This window comes from Mobula birostris, chromosome 8, assembly GCF_030028105.1.
Source record: "Mobula birostris isolate sMobBir1 chromosome 8, sMobBir1.hap1, whole genome shotgun sequence".
In the NCBI taxonomy this organism is placed as follows: Eukaryota; Metazoa; Chordata; class Chondrichthyes; order Myliobatiformes; family Myliobatidae; genus Mobula; species Mobula birostris.
Window position 1 is genome coordinate 98,118,072 of NC_092377.1, and position 22,228 is coordinate 98,140,299.

At 47.4% G+C, this 22,228-nt stretch overlaps 1 protein-coding gene across 7 annotated transcripts in view; it reads left to right on the plus strand.

Moving 5' to 3' along the window:
• prkn (parkin RBR E3 ubiquitin protein ligase) overlaps positions 1-22,228 on the plus strand; it is a 1,184,373-nt gene that overhangs the window by 527,623 nt on the left and 634,522 nt on the right. For all 7 annotated transcript variants that reach the window (XM_072265746.1, XM_072265747.1, XM_072265749.1 and 4 more), the window contains one exon: positions 3,575-3,658. In XM_072265746.1, the coding sequence (XP_072121847.1) occupies positions 3,575-3,658 (84 nt within the window). The remainder of the gene's footprint in view (positions 1-3,574; positions 3,659-22,228) is intronic.

Here is a 22,228-nt window from a genome sequence, read left to right on the forward strand (position 1 = left end):
CTTCCCTCCACTTCCTCATCCAGGTCATTTATAAAAATCACGAAGAGTGGGGATCCCAGAACAGATCCACACGACTGGTCACTGACCTCCATGCAGAATATGACCCGGCAACAACCACTCTTTGCCTTCTGTGGGCAAGTCAGTTCTGGATCCACAAAGCAATGTTCCCTTGGATCCCATGATCCTTACTTTATCAATAAGCCTTGCATGGGGTACCTTGTCAAATGCCTTGCAGAAATCCATATACATTGCATCTACTGCTCTACTTTCATCAATGTGTTTAGTCACATCCTCAAAAAATTCGATCAGGCTCGACCTGCCTTTCACAAAGCAATGCTGACTATTCCTAATCATATTATGCCTCTCCAAATGTTCATAAATCCTGCCTTTCAGGAATTTCTCCATCAACTTACCAACCACTGAAGTAAAACTCACTAGCCTATAATTCCCTGGCTATCTCGACTCCCTTTCTGAATAAAGGAACAACATCCGCAACTCTCCAATCCTCCGGAACCTCTCCTGTCCCCATTGATGATACAAAGATCATTGCCAGAGGCTCAGCAGTCTCCTCCTTCACCTCCCACAGTAGCCTGGGGTGCATCTTATCCGGTCCCGGTAACTTATCCAACTTAATGTTTTCCAAAAGCTCCAGCACATCCTCTTTCTTAATATCTACATGCTCAAGCTTTTCAGTCCACTGTAATTCATCTCTATAATCGCCAAGGTCCTTTTCCATAGTGAATACTGAAGCAATGTACTCATTAAGTACCTCTGCTATCTCCCCAGTTCCATACACACTTTTCCACTGTCACACTTGATTGGTCCTATTCTCTCACGTCTTATCCTCTTGCTGTTCACATACTTGTAGAATGCCTTGGGGTTTTCCTTAATCCTGTCTGACAAGGCCTTCTCATGGCCCCTTCTGGCCCTCCTAATTTCTTCCTTAAGCTCCTTCCTGCTAACCTTATAATCTTCTAGATCTCTATCATTACCTAGTTTTTTGAACTTTTCATAAGCTCTTCTTTTCTTCTTGACTCGATTTACAACAGCCTTTGTACACCACGGTTCCTGTACCCGACCATCCTTTCCTTGTCTCATTGGAACATACCTATGTAGAACTCCACACGGATATCCCCTGAACATTTGTCACATTTCTTCCATACATTTCCCTGAGAACATCTGTTCCCAATTTATGCTTCCAAGTTCCCGCCTGATAGCCGCCTATTTCCCCTTACTCCAATTAAATGCTTTTAAACGCTTTCCAAACTTGTCTGTTCCTATCCCTCTCCAATGCTATGGTAAAGGAGATAGAATTGTGATCACTATCTCCAAAATGCTTTCCCACTGAGAGATCTGACACTTGACCAGGTTCATTTCCCAATACCAGATCAAGTACAGCCTCTCCTCTTGTAGGCTTATCTACATATTGTGCCAAGAAACCTTCCTGAACACACCTAACAAACTCCACCCTATCTAAACCCTTTGGTCTCGGGACATGCCAATCGATATTTAGGAAATTATAATCTTCCACCACAATAACCCTTTTATTGTTACACCTTTCCAGAATCTGTCTCTCTATCTGCTCCTCGATGTCCCTGTTACTATTAGGTGGTCTATAACAAACGCCCAGTAGAGTTATTGACCCCTTCCTGTTCATAACTTTCACCCACAGAGACTCCGTGGATAATCCCTCCATGTCTTCCTCCTTTTCTGCAGCCGTGACACTACCTCGTATCAACAGTGCCATGCCCCCACCTATTTTGCCTCCCTCCCTGCCCTTTCAAAATATCTAAAGCCTGGCACTCTAAGTAACCATTCCTGCCTCTGAGCCATCCAAGTCTCTGCAATGGCCAGAACATCATAGCTCCAAGTACTGATCCATGCTCTAAGCTCATCCGCTTTGTTCATAATACTCCTTGCACTAAAATAGAAACATCTCTAACCATCGGTCTGACGCGTCCCTTCTCTATCACCTTGCTGTCCTCCCTCTTGCACTGTCTCCAAGCTTTCTCTATTTGTGAGCCAACCGCCTCTTCCTCCATCTCTTCAGTTTGATTCCCATCCCCTAGCAATCCCAGTTTAAACTCTCCCCAGTAGCCTTAGCAAACCTCCCCACCAGGATATTGGTTTCCCTGGGATTCAAGTGCAACCCATCCTTTTTGTACAGTTAACTCCTGCCCCAAAAGAGGTCCCAATCATCCAGAAATCAGTGTCCCTGCTCCCTGCTCCAATCCCTCAGCCACGCATTTATCCTCCACCTCACTCTATTCCTATACTCACTGTCATGTGGCACAGGCAGTAACCCCGAGATTACTACCTTTGTGGTCCTGCTTCTCAACTTCCTTCCTAACTCCCTGTAGCCTGCTTTCAGGACCTCCTCCCTTTCCCTGCCTATGTTGTTGGTACCAATATGTACCACGACCTCTGGCAGTTCTCCTTCCCACTTCAGGATATCGTGGACATGATCAGAAACATCCTGGACCCTGGCACCTGGGAGGCAAACTACCATCCGAGTTTCTTTCCTGCGTCCATAGAACCGCCTGTCTGACCCCCTAACTATAGAGTCCCCTATCACTGCTGCCTTCTTCTTCCTTTCCCTACCCTTCTGAATCACAGGGCCAGACTCTGTGCCAGAGGTGCGGTCACTGTTGCTTCCCCCAGGTAGGCTGTTGCCCCCGCCCCCCAGCATTACTCAAACATGTGAACTTATTCTCAAGGGGTACAGCCACAGAGGTGCTCTCTAGCAAATGACTCGTGCCTTTCCCTCTCCTGACTGTTACCCACTTATTTGTCTCCCGAGGCCCCAGTGTGACTATTTGCCTACAGCTCCTCTCTATCAGCTCCTCACTCTCTCTGACCAGACGAAGGTCATCGAGCAGCATCTCCAGTTCCCTGACACAGTCCCTAAGAGCCGCAGCTTGACGCACCTGGTTCAGACATGACTGTTCGGGAGGCTGGGAGTCTCCCGGACTTCCCACATCTGACACCAAGCACAGAGCACCAGCCTCACACACATACTTCCTGTCTGTATTCTACATAGGCATCCTATGTTGCCTCGACCCTTTATTGCCGAAGCCCTGTTGAGCCAAAGCCTTCCTACTCTGTCTCCCTTTACTTTATTGCCCATTCCTCAGACACCAGCTCTATAAAGCTGTCTCCTTTTAAACTCTTCTCACTATTCTAACTGGTTGACATCCGCACGCTTGCGCAGTCATGCCCCGATCAAACCGCTGAAGAAATGACCATCTCCTTTTAAACTCTTCTCGCTGTTCTCACTGGCTGACATACACACGCTTGCGCAGTCGTCCCCCAATCAAACCGCTGAAGAAATAACTTTGTTCTATGGTGTGCTACTTTGTTCCTCCAGCCCAAGCTTACAGCTGATACCCCTCATTCCTGAAACCATTCAGGTAAATCTTTTTTTTTCAGCTTCTCTGGTATATTCATGTCCTTGTTAAAATGTTGTAACCAAGGTTAGCTATATTGCTGTACTCGTGGCCTTACAATAATAGAGGTTCAACCTAACCTGAACATAATGTTGACAATTTGCTATATTGTTTTCCTCTCTCTGAAGGATCCAACCTGTTGGGAAGATGTTCTAGAACAAAACAGGATGACTGGCATCTGCCAAGCAAAAGACTGTAATGGAACAGTTGCAGTAAGTTCATCCTTAAAGCTTATATAAGTATTAATATATTTTGTGCCTTTAAAATGATGGTCTACTATAATTTCATCTGGCTGAGCAAAAATTACAATCAGCTGTATTAGGATGAATCCCTATGTTGAAAAATGCCATTTCCTGCTCTTACCAATTTGATTTACATTTATATACTATCTTTAATATAGTTAAACACTCTAAGACACTTAATATTTATATATGGTATCAAGCAAGGAATGACATTCAGTGACTTGTGGGTGTTATGTTTTGTATCTCCAGAAACTAATTGAAAGAAAAACATGCAAGTCCGGGAAACTCATATATTTCGTTTCTTTTCTTTAGTGAGGCATGCACGTATGATTTGGTGGCATAAAGACCTGTGCCATTCACATACTTTTACATCGGACCCATTATGAATTATGTGAACAAACAAAGAATGCTTAATCAAACAATATATTTCCAATATTACTCAAATGTTACTGAAATATTAAATAAACTGTGGTGGGGTTCATAGGACAGATGACCAACTGTTTGGTAGAGTCCTGGAGAAGGGTCTTGGCCCAAAATGTCGACCGTTTATTCATTTCCCTGGATGCTGCCTGACCTGCTGAGTTCCTCCAGCATTTTGTGTCTGTTACTTTGCTAAAGTGGATAACTTATGAGGAGTGCCAAAATGGAGGGTAGAAAGGTAAAAACATTTTGGAGGAAGGAATTCCACAGGCTATTGCATAAGTGAATGAAGATCTGCTCAAATATGTTAGAATGATTAAAAAATAAATGAGCAGGAGGACAGAGTTCTGGAACAGATTACGGCAGAAGGGGTTTTCCATAACTAGAATTTGAATTTTTTGATTTTTATTTTAGGTTTAATTCAGGAATTTTTATTTACTTTTATTAGTATTCAGCAAAAAATTATTTTTTGTTATTTAAAAACTTTGGTCAATTTCAACTTAAGCACAACTGAACCAAAATAACAAAGTCATAACGGACTTAATATGTCAGTGTGCTGATCCTGCAAGCGGCATTGTGCATCTGTTCTATGATTTGAAATCCTATATATCCTACTTGCCCTAGAGGAATACCTGTGTAGAAATTTGAGCCACTCTGGTTGATAGAAGTTGGCTCTCACTCTGTTTCTGTTTGGGGAATAAGTGGATTTTGTCATGTATACAAACATGTATGAGAGTTGATGTTAATCTACTTTGTAAATTGAGAGGAAGTGGCTTTGGTTCTGAAAATGACTCTGTCAGACTCCTTGTGTACTGAAGCTGTCAACTATGTGGTTGAATGCTGAAGAATACTTATAAAATTTGGACTGAAATCCCTCAAATGGTGATGCCTGAAAAAGGCGGTATCCAACATTAATGAACTTCACTATCCAAGTCATGCACTTTTCTCATTACTACTGTCAGGGAGGTAGTACAGGAGGCTGAATACACAAACTCAATACTTTAGAAACAGTTTCTTCCCCTCTGCCATCAGATTTCTGAATGGACAATGAACTCATGAACACTACCTCACTAATTTTGCTCTATTTCTGGACTGTTTATTTATTTGTTTATATACAGTGGTTTCCGGTTAATTGGGCCATCAGTTAACTGGGGAAGCCACTCACTTGTCTTAAGTCACAAGTCTTAAAGAACAAAAACTAATCGAGAAAATAGCTAAGATTCCCTTTGTTTATTTAGGACACTGTACTTGCAGGTTGAGTCGGTGGTGAGGAAGACAAATGCAATGTTAGCACTTATTTCAAGAGGTCTAGAATACAAGAGCAGGGATGTGATGCTGAGGCTTTATAAGGCACCACTGAGCCCTCACCTTGAGTATTGTGAACAGTTTTGGGCCCTTCATCTTAGAAGATCTGCCAGCATTGAAGAAAATGTAGTGGAGGTTCACAAGGATGATTCCAGGAATTAAAGGGTTATCATACGAGGAATGTTTGATGGCTCTGGGTCTGTACTTGCTGTAATTTAGAAGGATGGCGGGGGGGTCTCATTGAAACCTTTTGAATGTTGAAAGGCCTAGACAGAGTAGATATGGAAAGGATGTTTCCCATGGTGGGAGAGTATAGGACAAGAGGGCATAGCCTCAGAATAGAGGGGCATCCATTCAAAACAGAGATGTGGAGAAAGGTCTTTAGCCAGAGTGTGGTGAATTTGTGGAATTTGTTGCCACCTGCAGCTGTGTGTGGCTAGGCATAGCTCAAATACCATCTATAAATTTGCTGACGATACAACCATTTTGGGTAGAATCTCAGGTGGTAACGAGAGGGTGTACAGGAGTGAGATATGCCAACTAGTGAAATAGTGCCACAGCAACAACCTGGCACTCCACAGCAACAACCTGGTAAGATGAAAGAGCTGATTGTGGACTTCAGGAAGGGTAAGACGAAGGAACACATACCAATCCTCATAGAGGGATCAGAAGTGGAGAGAGTGAGCAGCTTCAAGTTCCTGGGTGTCAAGATCTCTGAGGATCTAACCTGGTCCCAACATATCGATGTAGTTATAAGGAAGACAGGACGGTGGTTGTACTTTATTAGGAGTTTGAAGACATTTGGCATGTCAACAAATACACTCAAAAACTTCTATAGATGTACTGTGGAGAGCATTCTGACAGGCTGAATCACTGTCTGGTATGGGGTGGGATGGGCTACAGCACAGGACCGAAAGGAGCTGCAGAGGGTTGTAAATCTAGTCAGCTCCATCTTGTGTACCAGCCTACAAAGTACCCAGGATATCTTCAGGGAGCGGTATCTCAGAAAGGCAGCGTCAATTATTAAGGACCTCCAGCACGTAGGGCATGCCCTTTTCTTACTGTTACCATCAGGTAGGAGGTAAAGAAGCCTGAAGACACACACTCAGCGATTCAGGAACAGCTTCTTCTCCTCTGCCATCCGATTCCTAAATGGACATTGAACCCTTAGACACTACCTCACCTTTTTTTAATATACAGTATTTCTGTTTTTTGCACATTTTTAATCTATTCAATATATGTATACTGTAATTCATTTATTTATTTATTTATTATTTTTTCTCTCTTTCATGTTATGTATTGCATTGAACTGCTGCTGCGAAGTTAGCAAATTTCACGTCATATGCTGGTGATATTAAACCTGATTCTGATTCTGATTCTGTGGAGGCCAGGTCGTTGGGTGTACTTAAGGCAGGGATTGATAGGTTCTTGATTGGACATGGCATCAGAGGTTACGAGGAGAAGGCCAGGAATGGGGTTGAGGAGGGAAAAAAAAGTATCAGCCATGATTGAATAGTGGAGCAGACTTGATAGGCCAAATGGCCTAATCCTGCTCCTATGTCTTATGGTCTTATGGTCTTAATTGGGACAGGAGATGGGCAATCATGTGCACTGGATTGGATGCAAGACACTACACTGTGCTGAGATCAAATGATTGCGTCAATTGAGTGTGCTTGTGTTACATTATCCATATAGGCCGACTGATGCTGATTCAAAAAACAGTGATTGTTGATAATTGTGTTTTTCGACTTTTAAAACATTTAAGACCCTTGCGAAAGTGCCAAGAAAATATTTGATACTAGGCAAAAAAATTACCCCACTGGACCAAATTAAAAGCCTTCAGTGCCCATTGCGCGCTTGATACATCAGCAAGATAAACTACAAGAAGAACGGGCATTATGAGAGCGACAACAGGGAACATCCCAGAAATGGAAGTGTAAAGGTAAGGTCCAGATGGCCTTCAAAGCTTCAAAGGTTTATTTATTGTGAAAGTATACAGTTCTCTGGGTAGCCATGAAACCAAGAAGGAAAAGAAATGCAGCATGATCATCAACCCCAAATCCCACCTTCTGCAAAATAAAATGAACAAAAACGGAACAGACGCATCAGCCCCCAATTCCTTTCTCCCGCACAAAAACAAATGAACAAAACAGATCGGGCACATCAACCCCCAAATTCCTCTTCCCACACAAAAAAAATAACAAAATGAATCAGGCATATCAACCCCCAAATTTCTCCTCTCGCACAAAAAAAACGAACAAAACAACGAACAAAACGGATCAGGCACATTGACCCCCAAAACCCCCTTCCCGCACAAAAAAAATGAGACGGTCAGGTGAAAGACACAGAATATAAAAACTGTAAGATTGAAGAAAGAGTCTGTAGTCCAAAGTCCAAATCCAAGAACCAGAAAACACTTGGACAACACTCTCCACAGTGCCAGGCTGTCCCCTCTCTGGTACAGAGCAACCCAGCAAACAGCAGGATACTGCTCACTCTCTGCACTCGCTTCAGCGCTTCAGTCTCCCTCGTCACTTTAATCGGCGAACAATGAGAGATTTAATTGGTGTACGGGGTCTTTCTTTTTGTAGAGTTAAAATGGCGACTCTGTCATGTTAATCTGGGGAATGCGGCTTTGTTGTGTTAAACGCTGAAGAGAGTTTGCGCTAGCAGTTTGTTTTACTTTAAATTGAGATAGCAGGGTGCTATTAGCCAATGGGTGGTTATGTATCGTTTTGTTTTCGGATACCATGCTGTATCATATGACTGTGGACTGAGTTTTGGCGGGGAGTCGGAGGAGAGACGGGGAGGACGGTGGACTGAGTTTTGGCGGGGAGTCGGAGGAGAGTCGGGGAGTCAGAGGGGAGACGGGGAGTCGGAGGAGAGACGGGGAGGACGGTGGACTGAGTTTTGGCGGGGAGTCGGAGGAGAGACGAGGAGTCAGAGGAGAGATGGGGAGTCGGAGGGGAGACAGGGAGTTGGAGGAGAGACAGGGAGGACGGTGGACAGGTTTTGATGGGGAGTCAGAGGAGAGATGGGGAGGACGGTGGAGAGACGGGGAGGCCGGAGGAGAGACGAGGAGTCGGAGGAGAGACGGGGAGGACGGCGGACGGGGTTTTTGACGGGGAGTCGGAGGAGAGACAGGGAGGACGGTGGACGTGCGGAAAGGCTCCAGTCGATCACTTTGGGTGGTCCCGAGCCGTGAGTCGACAGGATTCGGGTGGTCGTTCAGAATCGATTGAGCTCCAATGGTAGCGCGCGAAGAACTTGGACTTGGATAAGTGTTGGCGCCTTTTTTTTCATTACTTTCCTCTCTGTATCAAATCCCTATTAATGTCATAGAATTAGTAATATCTATAAAGTGTATTTGTTAAAATTTACTGGGTGTGCTGGCTGCTGATTGATGTTTGGAATTGATTCGGGCTGCGACTGACCCTGAGGGGAGTGTTGACGCAGGTGCTGGGCGGGATTTCCCCTAGACATACACGAGTCAATATAACGGAACGTTACAAGTGGGGGCTACCGTCCTGGATTTGGATTTTCGGTAAGGTTGTATAGTCATCGCGTTAAGTGGTGCGAAGATGGATCGAGATAAGATCGTAACTTGGTGTGAATTGGAGGAGGTACCCGTGAATCATGCGTGTGTGTTAAATGGGGTCAATTTTCGCATTCCGGCAGATGTACTAGTGCGAGGGTTGAGTCTGATTAAAGGTATCGGGCAGGTAGAACATAGCTAGAAGGTGTGGGAAAGAACTGGAGTCCAGCCGGATGTTGGTGCGGACGAGTGCCGACGTCATGACGTTGGAACTACCAGCGACAGTCCACGTCCAGGGGGAGGCGCGGCCGTGGGGTCTCCACACCCTCCCAGAGGACGAAAGTGAGGAGGTTCCGGAGGAGGAGCTAGATGAGGCCCCCGGCAGGGTGCCAGTAGCCAGGGGTGGAGGTGTGGAGTGGGAAGGTTTGGCCAGGCCCCGCCCCCATGGGCGTGATGAGACTGCCGAGTTAACGGCTGCCATTACCTCCCTGGCGAGAAGGGTTGAGGGGCCCCGCCGGAAGCTGAGAATTTTCTCGGGAGCCAGGCCCACCCCGGAAGGGGAGGAGGAATATGAGACCTGGGTTGAGGATACATCCCAGTTGTTACAGGTGTGGCCAGTTTCGGATGAGGAAAAGAGACAGCGATTGGTGGAAAGATTAAGGGGCGGGGCGGCCCGGGTGGTCCGCGATCTGAGAGCGGCACGCCCCTTGGCTTCCCTATCGAAGTGTTTGGACTGTCAGGAGATCCCTGGCAACATTTAGCGGAGTTTCAACGGATGGGGCAGAGAAGAGGGGAAAAGCTCTCAGACTATGTTTTCCAGTTGGAAGGAAAGCTTACGGGGTTGCTGCGACGATGGGTAGTGAGGGACAACGAAGTGGCAAAGTTGAGGATGAGCCAGATATATAGAGGTTCCCAAGAGGATGACAGGGTGGCTTGGAGTGTACGGCGGTCATTTAAGCGGACCCCTCCATCATTCGGACAGCTGATCCGAGAGGTACGGGCCGAGGAGTGTGCTTTGGGCCGACCAGGGGGCTCAGACCCTCCGGGACGGTCTTCAGCGGTTCAGAAGGTGGTAGCCGGGGTGAGACCAGAGAAATCCAAGGGGTCCCCGGGGGGCCGTATCGGGAGGAGAGAGGCGGCGAGTAGTGGGTGCTATAACTGTGGGAGAGAGGGGCATTTCCGCCGGGAATGTGAGTGGCCGGGGGCGTGCTACCGCTGTGGGGAAGCTGGCCACTTGCGGAGGGATTGTGAGAGACGAGATGCGCCGAAGGGGGAGGGCCCCCGGGCCATCAAGAAGGGAGAGGTGTCGGGAAACTTAGGAGAGGCTCAGTGAGGGAACGGACTGGAGTCTCGGGAGGAACACGTTCCCAGAAAACCGCTATGGAACCCCAGAAAGAACAAGCCCAAATTCCTGATGGACTGGTGGGACCCCGTTCCAGCGTGTCCCTACGGATAGAGGGAATCTTTGCGAAAGCCATCCTTGACACTGGGTCGCAGGTTACCTTACTGTACCGGTCGTTCTACCACAAATATCTGAAGCATTTGCCAGTAACTCCGTTTAACGCATTGGATATTTGGGGCATAAGTGATGGTGATTACCCATACGATGGATACTTGTCAGTGAGACTGGAATTTTCGGAGGGAGATGTGGGAGTATCGGAAGCCTTTGAGATGCTAGTGTTGGTCTGTCAGGACCCGGTGGAAACCGGTGGTGCTGCCCTGCTGGTGGGGACTAACTCCCCTCTGGTGCAACGGCTCTTTGGAGCCTGTAAGAAGAATGGGGGGGGGGGAGAACTTTCTGGAGACCCTCTCGGTACACCCTGTGTTCCGAGCGGTGTACGAAGGAGTGAGTGACCCCCAGGGGCTGGATCCTGAGTGCAAACGAGGGACGGTGTGGTGCACTCAGGCGAGGCCTAAGGTGATACGGCCAGGGGAGGTGGCATTAGTGATGGGGACCCCCAGATTCCCCGGATTACCGGCGGGCGAAGCCTTGCTAGTAGACGCCCCCGACGACCTGGAAAGGGGCGCTGGTGAGACCTGAATTGCAGAGGCCCTCAGCTGTACAGGCACGGTGGATGGGGGTGATGGTAAGGAACATAACAGAGAGGGAGATCACCTTTAAGCGCGGGATGCCCCTCGCGCACTTGTTCCCGGTGACGGTGATGTCCAGTGCCCCCGTGAAGCCCACTGGAGGAAAACTATTGGGAAACGGGAGGTGGCCGACCGAGGAGGCCTTTAATTTTGAAAACTCCCCTGTACCGCCGGAGTATAAGAGCAGGCTGGTGGAGAAGATGCTGGAGTTAGGGGATGTCTTTTCTCAGGACAAGTTTGATGTAGGATGTTCCAAGAGCACTGGGCACACCATTCGGGTAACAAATGACACCCCGTTTAGGGAGAGGTCGCGGCGGTTGGCCCCAGCAGATGTGGAAGATGTGCGGCAGTTGAAAGACGCAGGGATTATTGCAGAGTCCCGAAGCCCCCATAGTGGTGGCAAGGAAGAAAAATGGGAAGGTACGCATGTGCGTGGACTATAGGACCCTGAACCGCCGCACTGTTCCCGACCAATATACGGTCCCGAGGGTGGAAGATGCCTTAGCCTGTCTGAGTGGTGCACAGTGGTTCAGTGTATTGGATTTGCGGAGTGGGTATTACCAGATTCCGATGAGCGAGACTGATAAGGAGAAGACAGCCTTTATCTGCCCCCTGGGGTTTTTCCAGTTCGAAGGAATGCCCCAAGGCATCTCGGGGGCTCCAGCCATCTTCCAGCGGCTCATGGAGCGGACAGTGGGGAACATGAACCTGCTGGAGGTATTGGTGTACCTGGACGATCTGATAGTGTTTGGATCTATGTTGGAGGAACATGAGGAGCGGCTGCTGAAGGTGCTGAGTCGGCTGAAGGAGGAAGGGTTAAAACTTTCCCTGGATAAATGTCAGTTCTGCAAGACGTCAGTCAGTTATGTCGGGCACATAATCTCGCAAAATGGAGTGGCCACCGATCCGGGTAAGATAGCCGCAGTCACCACCTGGCCGAGACCTCAGAAGGTGAGCTCCTTACGCTCGTTTTTGGGGTTTTGCGGATATTACTGGCGATTCGTGAAGGGATATGCGAAAATGAGTCATCCATTGAATGAGCTGCTGTGTGGCTATCCACCTGTGTGGAGGAGGAGGAAGGGAGACCGAGGGTCGGAGGTAGGAGGATACTTGAACCCGGGGGAGCCTTTTGGATCGAGGTGGGATGCTCAATGTGAAGAGGCGTTCCAATCTCTGAAAGGGACGCTGACGGAGGCCCCAGTGTTGGCGTTTGCTGATCCCCGGAAGCCGTATGTTCTATACACTGATGCCAGTCACGAGGGTCTGGGGGCTGTTCTGTACCAGGAACGGAGAAACGGATTGAGGCTGGTGGTGTTTGTCAGTCGGAGCTTGTCGCCATCTGAGAGAAACTATCCCACTCACAAGCTGGAGTTCTTGGCGTTGAAATGGGCGGTGGTGGACAAGTTGAGTGACTACCTATACAGGGCCCAGTTTGAGGTGAGAACTGACAACAACCCCCTCACTTATATCCTGACCTCGGCGAAGCTGGACGCTACTGGGCACCGGTGGTTAGCAGACTTGTCTGCCTATGAGTTCAGCCTGAAGTACCGCCTGGGAAGTCGGAACATCGATGCAGATGCCCTGTCTCGTCGGGCGCACAAAGAGTCGGGCACGGCTGAGGAGTGGAAGAGTGTCCCCGCCCAGGGAGTGAAGGCCATGTGTCAAGTTGGGAGCGACGGGGAAGTAGGAGCACAGATGGGAACGGATCGGGCAGTAGATCAACTGGGGGCTGACGGTGACGCGCTGCCCACTGGTTACTGTAATGTGACTGCTCTGAGGAACAGGCAGCTGCCGGAATTGAGTCCCCAGGAAGCGGAGGCGGCTCAGTGTGATGACCCAAGCATTGGCACTATCTGGTATGCGGTTAGCCAGGGTGATATGGGGCAGGTGGAGAAGGTGAAACATGCCTCCGTTCCCCTACTACTGAAGGAGTGGCCCCGGTTGAAACTGAAGAACCACGTCCTGTACCGGGTCACGTCGCCTCCGGACCACCCCTGGCGCTGGCAGCTGGTCATGCCTGAGAAGTATCGGAAGACTGTGCTTCAGGCTCTACATGATGATTCTGGGCACTTAGGGGTAGAGAAGACCTATGGATTAGTCAAGGACCGGTTTTACTGGCCCCGGATGAGGGGGCAGGTGGAAGAATACTGTAAGACCTGTAGCCGTTGCGTCAGGAGGAAGACCTTGCCTGCGCAGGCGGCCCCTCTGTCCCACTTGCAGAGTGCGGGACCCATGGACCTGGTGTATATGGATTTCCTGTCTATTGAGCCAGACACCAGCAATACTGCGAATGTCTTGATCCTCACGGATCACTACACTAGATATGCGCAGGCTTTTCCTACTGAGGATCAGAAAGCGACTACAGTGGCGAAGGTGATATGGGAGAAGTACTTTGTTCATTATGGCCTTCCCCGGCGGATCCATAGTGATCAGGGACGGGACTTCGAGAGCAGGCTTATACATGAATTGCTGGATATGCTTGGGGTTGAAAAGTCCAGAACCACCCCCTATCACCCGCAGGGTGATCCTCAACCCGAGAGGTTTAACCGGACCCTGCTGGACATGCTCGGCACCTTGGAGATTGGACAGAAGAGTAAGTGGAGTCGGCACATCGCCCATTTGGTTCATTGTTATAATTGTACTCGCAATAATGCTACGGGGTACTCGCCCTACTATCTGATGTCGAACAGGAAGCGAGGTTGCCCATTGATCTGTGTTTTGGGACTGAAGCGGGAGAAATACCTTCGAAGCCATGTCTGACGTACGTGTCCGATATGAGGAGAGAGTTGAAAAGGGCGTACGAGTTGGCTGAGGCGGCAGCCACCAAGCAGAACCAGCGGAATAAAAGGAGGTATGATCAGAAGGTAAAGTTCGTCCAGCTATTGCCAGGAGACCGAGTCCTTATCCGGAATTTAGGACTACAGGGTAAGCACAAGTTGGCGGACCATTGGGCAGCCACCCCCTATGTGGTGGAGAGTCAGATGCCGAATCTCCCGGTTTACCGGGTGAGACCTGAGGGCGGGCAGGGGCCTGTCAAGGTACTCCATCGGAACCACCTGTTGCCTCTGGGTTGAGAGGTGAAGATGGACCCAGAGCCCGAATGGGAGTTTATGCCTAATACGAGGACTCTGCGAGGGCGCGGGGCGAGGGAAGAGCCCGCTGCGAAGAAGACGGGGCCGGCCCCCACCTCGAGAAGGGATACGTCATCGGATGATGATGATTCGGACGTGTGGTACCTGCTTCCGTTCGCTGATTCCCCAGTGCCGGGAGAAGAGACTCCTGGCCCTTCCATCACTGAGTTAGGGGAACCGAGGGAGGGTGTTGCAGAGCCGCCTGTATTACAGCCTGAATTGGGGGAGTAGAGGGAGGAGCCAGAACCTGAGGCAGGGGGCTCACAGGGGCTGAGGGGTCCTGGTGAGAGGGAGGGTCCGATAGATAGGCCGGAGGGGTCACCTGGGGTGTCTGAACAGGGAGAGTCGGCAGAGGAAGTACAGAGGCCTCAGAGGAGTAGGCATCCCCCGGAAAGACTAACTTATATAGTGCCGGGGGAGCAGGGTGTGATCTCTACTGCCCTGGAAAGTTATGTCACTGCTTTATGCACCTGGGTTGGTTTTTGTGTTTTACAAAGAGCACTGGTGAACTATGGTAATGTCATGAGGGCATGACTTTTTGTGGTGGGGGGAGAGTGTACGGGGTCTTTCTTTTTGTAGAGTTAAAATGGCGACTTTGTTATGTTAATCTGGGGAATGCGGCTTTGTTGTGTTAAACGCTGAAGAGAGTTTGCGCTAGCAGTTTGTTTTACTTTAAATTGAGATAGCAGCGTTCTATTAGCCAATGGGTGGTTATGTATCGTTTTGTTTTCGGGTACCATGCTGTATCATATGACTGTGGACTGAGTTTTGGCGGGGAGTCGGAGGAGAGACGGAGAGTCGGAGGAGAGACAGGGAGGATGGTGGACGGGGTTTTTGGTGGGGAGTCGGAGGAGAGACAGGGAGGACGGAGGAGAGACGTGGAGTCGGAGGAGAGACGGGGAGGACGGAGGAGAGACGAGGAGTCGGAGAAGAGACGGGGGGTCGGAGGAGAGTCGGAGAGTCGGAGGAGAGACGAGGAGTCGGAGGAGAGACGGGGAGTTGGAGGAGAGACGGGGAGGACGGTGGACGGGGTTTTTGGCGGAGAGTCAGAGGAGAGATGGGGAGTCGGAGGAGAGACGGGGAGGACGGAGGAGAGACGGGGAGGACGGCGGAGAGACAGGGAGTCGGTGGAGAGACGGGGAGTCGCTGGAGAGACGAGGAGTCGGAGGAGAGACGGGGAGTCGGAGGAGAGACGGGGAGGACCGCGGACGTGCGGAAAGGCTCCGGTCGATCACTCCGGGTGGTTCCGAGTTGTGAGTCGACAGGATTCAGGTGGTCGTCCGGAATCGATTGAGCTCCAACAGTAGCACGCGAAGAACTTGGACTTGGATAAGTGTTGGCGCCTTTTTTTTCATTACTTTCCTCTCTGTATCAAATTCCTATTAATGTCATAGAATTAGTAATATCTATAAAGTGTATTTGTTAAAATTTCCTGGGTGTGCTGGCTGCTGATTGAGGTTTGGGATTGATTCGGGCGGCAACTGACCCTGAGGGGATTGTTGACGCAGGTGCTGGGCGGGATTTCCCCTAGACATACACGAGTCAATATAACGGAACGTTACATTGGCAAAATGGAGTCAAACAGCGGCTTGTGCCCCATCCTGCAGCCTGCCGCTGTGAGGTTCATACACGCTGCTTCTTCCTCTTGGAATCTTCTTGGACACTGCAGAGATCACCTGGCAGAGAATCTCACCTGGTCCCTCAGCACCAGCTCCATAGCAAAGAAAGCCCAGTAGCGTCTCTACTTTCTGCGAAGGCTGAGAAAAGTCCATCTCCCACGTCCCCCCCCCCACCCTCACCACATTCTACAGAGGTTGTATTGAGAGCATCCTGAGCAGCTGCATCACTGCCTGGTTCGGAAATTACACCATCTCGGATTGCAAGACCCTGCAGCGGATAGTGAGGTCAGCTGAGAAGATCATCGGGGTCTCTCTTCCCGCCATCACAGACACTTACACCACACTTAGATTATGAGGACACGCGGTCCTCTTTTATTGTCATTTAGTAATGCATGCATTAAGAAATGATACAATGTTTCTCCAGAATGATATCACAGAAACACAAGACAAACCAACTGAAAAACTGACAAAAACCACATAATTATAACATATAGTTACAACAGTGCAAAGCAATACCGTAATTTGATGAAGAACAGACCATGGGCATGGTAAAAAAAATTTCAAAGTCTCTCGAAAGTCCCATCATCTCACGCAGACGATAGAAGGAAGAAAAAAAAACTCTTCCTGCCATGAACCTCCAGCGCCGCAAACTTGCCGGTGCATCGTCCTGGAAGCACCCGACCACAGCCGACTCTTGAGTCCATCCGAAAACTCCGAGCCTCCGACCAGCCCTCTGACACCAAGCACCGAGCACCATCTCTGCCAAGCGCTTCGACCCCGGTCCTGGCAACAGGCAATAGGCAAAGCCGAGGATTTGGGGCCTTCCCCCCCGGAGATTCTCGATCGCACAGTAGCAACGGCAGCAAAGCGGGCATTTCAGAAGTTTCTCCAGGTGTTGCTTCGTGCTTCTTACAGCTGTCTCCATCAAATCAGGATTGTGCACGGCATCCTAGTTAACACATACGATATCATTCGGAGTGGCCGCATGCACTGCGTGGTGCCACCATCTTCTCCTCCCTCCTCCCACATGCTGCATCCGTAAAGCAGACAGAATTATGAAGGACCCCACGCACCCCTCATATAAATTCTTCTCCCTCCTGCCATCTGGCAAAAGACACTGAAGCATTCCGGTTCTCACGACCAGACTTTGTAACAGTTTCTTCCCCCAAGTCATCAGACTCCTCAATACCCAGAGCCTGGACTGACACCAACCTATTGCCCTCTACTGTGCCTATTGTCTTTTGTGTTATTTATTGTAATGCCTGCACTGTTTTCTGCACAGTATGCAGTCCTGGGTAGGTCTGTAGTCGAGTTTAGTTTTTATGGTGTTTTTACGTAGTTCAGTGTAGTTTTTGTATTGTTTCATGTAGCACCATGGTCCTGAAAAACATTGTCTCATTTTTACTGTGTATTGTACCAGCAGTTATGGTCGGAATGACAATAAAAAGTGACTTGACTTGACTTGACTTGAGAGTGCTGGAACACCCAAACGATCTCCAAACTTCCCCACTCGCCTTTATGTTTCAATCACCCTCATCGCTTTAATTGGCGAACAGTGAAAGCTTTAATCAGTGAAATGGGGTCAAACATCGGCTTGCGCACCGTACTACAGCCTTTCCAATAGTAACTGGATGATGTGTGCACGACAGTGGACCAATATTTAAAAACAAATACTTTATTACAACATTGGTCCGCTGTCATGCACACAGAGGAGCTAGCTAAGAAGCTGGGTCATGAGGATTTTAAAGCAACAGGTGGTCAGTTGTCCCGATGGAAATATAGGCACCACATTAATTCAAGAAAGCACACAGCGAGAAAGGTAGTGCTGATGCTGTGAGTGTGAAAACATGGACATCTACAAAACTCCCCAACTTGCTTCAAAATTTTGTGTAGACAATATCTGCAATGCTGGTGAAACAGGCCTTTTTTATTCTGATTCGCTTTGCTGCACACAACATTATCAAGTTTAAAGAAGGCAATGTTGTGTTGCTCAAGTATGTCAGGAACTGATAAAAAGAAATAGTTGGTTATTGGGAAAAGCATTAAGCCTCAATGCTCTGCTAATATGAATGCATGGATGACTTCCAAAATTTTTAAAGAAATGGCTGATGAGTTAGGATATAAAGCCACAGCAGAAATCAAGCAAAGTTTTGTTGACAGTTATGTAGCACACCCTGATGTAGAATGTTTGAGAAATATCCAGCTAGATTTTCTGCCTGCAAGTACAGCATCCTTAATGCAGCCAATGGATATGGGAATCATTAAAAATTTAAAGACATTGTATCGCAGAAAGTCAGTGAACCACGTTCTCAAAGCAATTGAAGAAAATCTACAGATATCGTCTTCAACAGCCAAGGAAGTGAGTGCTAAGGTTAACCTTTTACAGGCAGTTCAGTTTGTCAGTGATAGTTGGTGAGAAATAAGCAGCAAGCCAATTCAGAACTGTTTTACTCACTGCAGTTTCAAGCATTCAGGTTGCAGATGCTGGAAATGGTTGGGAGTTAAAATGAAACGATTTCACTATTTCATCAACTTAGGAATTATGAACACTTTGAAGGTATTGACAATCATCTTGAATGTCCTTTCTTCCTTCCTCCACTTATTTTTCACACCACATGTCATCCAGCCGACTGTGCATCCCATGGACAGCAGCACTGTTGTTGTGGAACTTTGCCTATTTTGAAAGCAAAGTGCAGATTCTGCATGTTTGCCTTTCATTGGAAGCATGGAGCTTTATTGATGGAAATAATCTGTTTTTCCAAGTGGGTCTTTGTTCTTCTTTCTCGGTTTTCTTTTCCATTAAAACCAATTGTGATACGCCTTGCACACAAACTGTCTTGGAGACAGTAGTACATCAAAAGAGCACATGAGTTTAAACATGGAAGATGGCATTGTGCAAGTAAACATTGAATGGAATGAGGTTCTGTCTTTCAGAAGCAATCAAGAGCACTTGAAGAATGATGCTTCTACCACAAAAACAAAATGTTCTAATAAAACACAGGGCATAACTATTAATGTTCAAAAGTTTCTGGATCAATGTTTGCACGCAGGAATGGTGGCTATCCAGCATTCATGTAAAATTATGCAGAAAATTACCTATTACTTTAATAGCTATTAAAATAAAAATTATAAGTTGATTATAACTGCATATCACAAGTCCTAGTTATGCGATCTCTGACGCCAGGCAGACAATCTCTGAAGAGTATTGATAATGGCTGGGGTTACCGGTTTTGTAAAGATCCTGTCCAGAAGAAGGCAAATGCAAACCACTTCTGTAGAAAAATTTGCCAAGACAATCATGGTCATGGAAAGATGGAGGACCACGATCACCGCCATCACACAACACAGAATGATGATAATAACTGCTCTTAGTTCACTTTACGTAATAGGATGTCTCTACCGGCATTATTGCTCAGTTATGCCTCAAGGGTAATTTCTGCCTTTTTAAACTCACTTTCCACTCAACGTACTGGTCCAGTGTACCGTAAGCAACTTTCAAAAGAGGTACTGTCCTTTGAATGATATGATACACTGAGAGCCCTTACATGCTAAGTGGATGTAATGTATTAAACAACATAATTGACAATGTTTACACCACGATTCAACATTTGTATCATTGAAACAGTCTATCAATTCACAGTGCCCTTGCTATTTGAAGATTCGTGCTGTATGCAGATGGCTGCTTCACTTCTTCAGTTACTAAGAACCATTTCATTCTGTTTATCCAGAAGTCATGAAAGACACTATCCTAATGCAAAAATTCACTTATTTATGTCATAGATGAGAACCTCACCTCTCTTAATTCATAAGCCACAGAGTAATCCAACTTTGGCACAATTTGTCTATGCCGACCAAACTAGTCCATTTGTCTGTGTTTGGCTCATATTCCTCTAAGCCTTTTCTCTCGTTTTACCCATCCGGGCAACTTTTAAGTGTTAGACACATGAGATTCTGCAGATGCTGGAAATCTTGAGAAAGACACACAAAATGCAGCACCTGTGGAGGGGAATAAACAGTCAACATTTCAAATCTCAACAACTTCTCTTTTGACTCCTCCTACTTTTTCCAAACCCAATGTATAACCATGGGCACTCAAATGGCCCCAAGTATGTTTTGACTTCTTGATGGCTGCATGAAACAACCTGTTTTCCAAGCGTACACTGGCAAAGATCCCCAACTATTTCTCCACATCAATGGTGACTGCATTGGTGTTGTTTCCTGCACCCATGCTGAGCTTATCAATTTCATCGACTTTGTCTCCAACTTTCACTTTGCCTCCAACTTACATTTTGCCCTCAAAATGTCTTCTTCATCACCACGTCTACCTGTGACTAACCCTTACATTCAAACTAAACCCATCTGGTCAAGGCTCACAGAGCAGTACAATTGAATATCTTTGGTTATTATATTTACAAATACTGAACAAATGCTGATCTGCAATTCAGTTTGAAAGACCACCCTCTTTAACTTGAACCATTTCTCACATGCAGTTCTATGACTCCAGAAATGGAAAATGCTGAGGGCATTCAGCAGGTCAGGCATTAACCATAGCGATAGAAATAGTCAATATTTCAAGTCAGGTACAGATGGAAAAATGAGGAAACAAGAGTTTTATGTGGTGAAGACTGTGGAGATTTAGAAAGGGAATGTGTGTGATAGGTACAGATGAAGTTGTTGAACTAACAAGTACTTTAAATACCAGAAGTCAGTGACAAAAACGAAAATAATAAAGTGTAAAAGGCAAATTAAAACTGAAAGGCACACCAACATCTATAGAAAAGGAAAAAAAAAGAAAAAATTTTTGCCTGCTATTGCTCAATTCGGTGCTATATTCCAAAGGATGCCCTCCAGTTCGCCTACCAGCCCCGACTAGGAGTTGAGGATGCCATCGTCTACCTGCTGAACCGTGTCTACGCCCACCTAGACAAGCCAGCGAGCACCGTGAGGGTCATGTTTTTTGACTTCTCCAGTGCATTCAACACCATCTGCCCTGCTCTGCTGGGGGAGAAGCTGACAGTGATGCAGGTGGATGCTTTCCTGGTATCATGGATTCTTGATTACCTGACTGGCAGACCACAGTACATGTGCTTGAAACACTGTGTGTCCGACAGAGTGATCAGCAGCACTAAGGCTCCACAGGGGACTGTCTTGTCTCCCTTTCTCTTCACCATTTACACCTCGGACTTCAACTACTGCACATTCTTGTCGTCTTCAGAAGTTTTCTGATGACTCTGCCATAGTTGGATGCATCAGCAAGGGAGATGAGGCTGAGTACAGGGCTACGGTTGGAAACTTTGTCGCATGGTGTGAGCAGAACTATCTGCAGCTTAATGTGAAAAAGACTAAGGAGCTGGTGGTAGACCTGAGGAGAGCTAAGGTACCGGTGACCCCTGTTTCCATCCAGGGGGTTAGTGTGGACATGGTGGAGGATTACAAATACCTTGGGATACGAATTGACAATAAACTGGACTGGTCAAAGAACACTGAGGCTGTCTACAAGAAGGGTCAGAGCCGTCTCTATTTCCTGAGGAGACTGAGGTCCTTTAACGTCTGCCGGACGATGCTGAGGATATTCTATGAGTCTGTGGTGGCCAGTGCAATCATGTTTGCTATTGTCTGCTGGGGCAGCAGGCTGAGGGTAGCAGACACCAACAGAATTAACAAACTCATTCGTAAGGCCAATGATGTTGTGGGGATGGAACTGGACTCTCTGACGGTGGTGTCTGAAAAGAGGATGCTGTCCAAGTTGCATGCCATCTTGGACAATGTCTCCCATCCACTACATAATGTACTGGTTGGGCACAGGAGTACATTCAGCCAGAGACTCATTCCACCGAGATGCAGCACAGAACGTCATAGGAAGTCATTCCTGCCTGTGGCCATCAAACTTTACAACTCCTCCCTTGGAAGGTCAGACACCCTGAGCCAATAGACTGGTCCTGGACTTATTTCCTGGCATAATTTACATATAACTATTTAACTATTTATGGTTTATTACTATTTAATTACTTATGGTGCAACTGTAATGAAAACCAATTTCCCCTGGGATCAATAAAGTATGACTATGACTATGACTATGTCTATGACTATGGCTATGACTATGCAGCATGCCCAGATGGGAGATCAGTTATTGTTCCTTGACTTATATCAATATAATTCATATTTGTTCTTTGTCACCTAAAACACTCAAACTTCTACAGATGTACCGTGAAGAGCATTCTAACTGGCTGTATCACCGTCTGTATGGGGGTGGGGGGTGGGGGAAGGGGAGGCTACCGCACAGGATTGAAGAAAGATGCAGAAATCAACTCCATCATGGGTACTAGCCTCTGTAATGTCCAAGACATCTTCAAGGAGCAGTGCCTCAGGAAGGTGACGTCCATCATTAAGGATGCTCATCACCCAGAACATGCCCCTTCTCATTGCTACCATCAGGAAG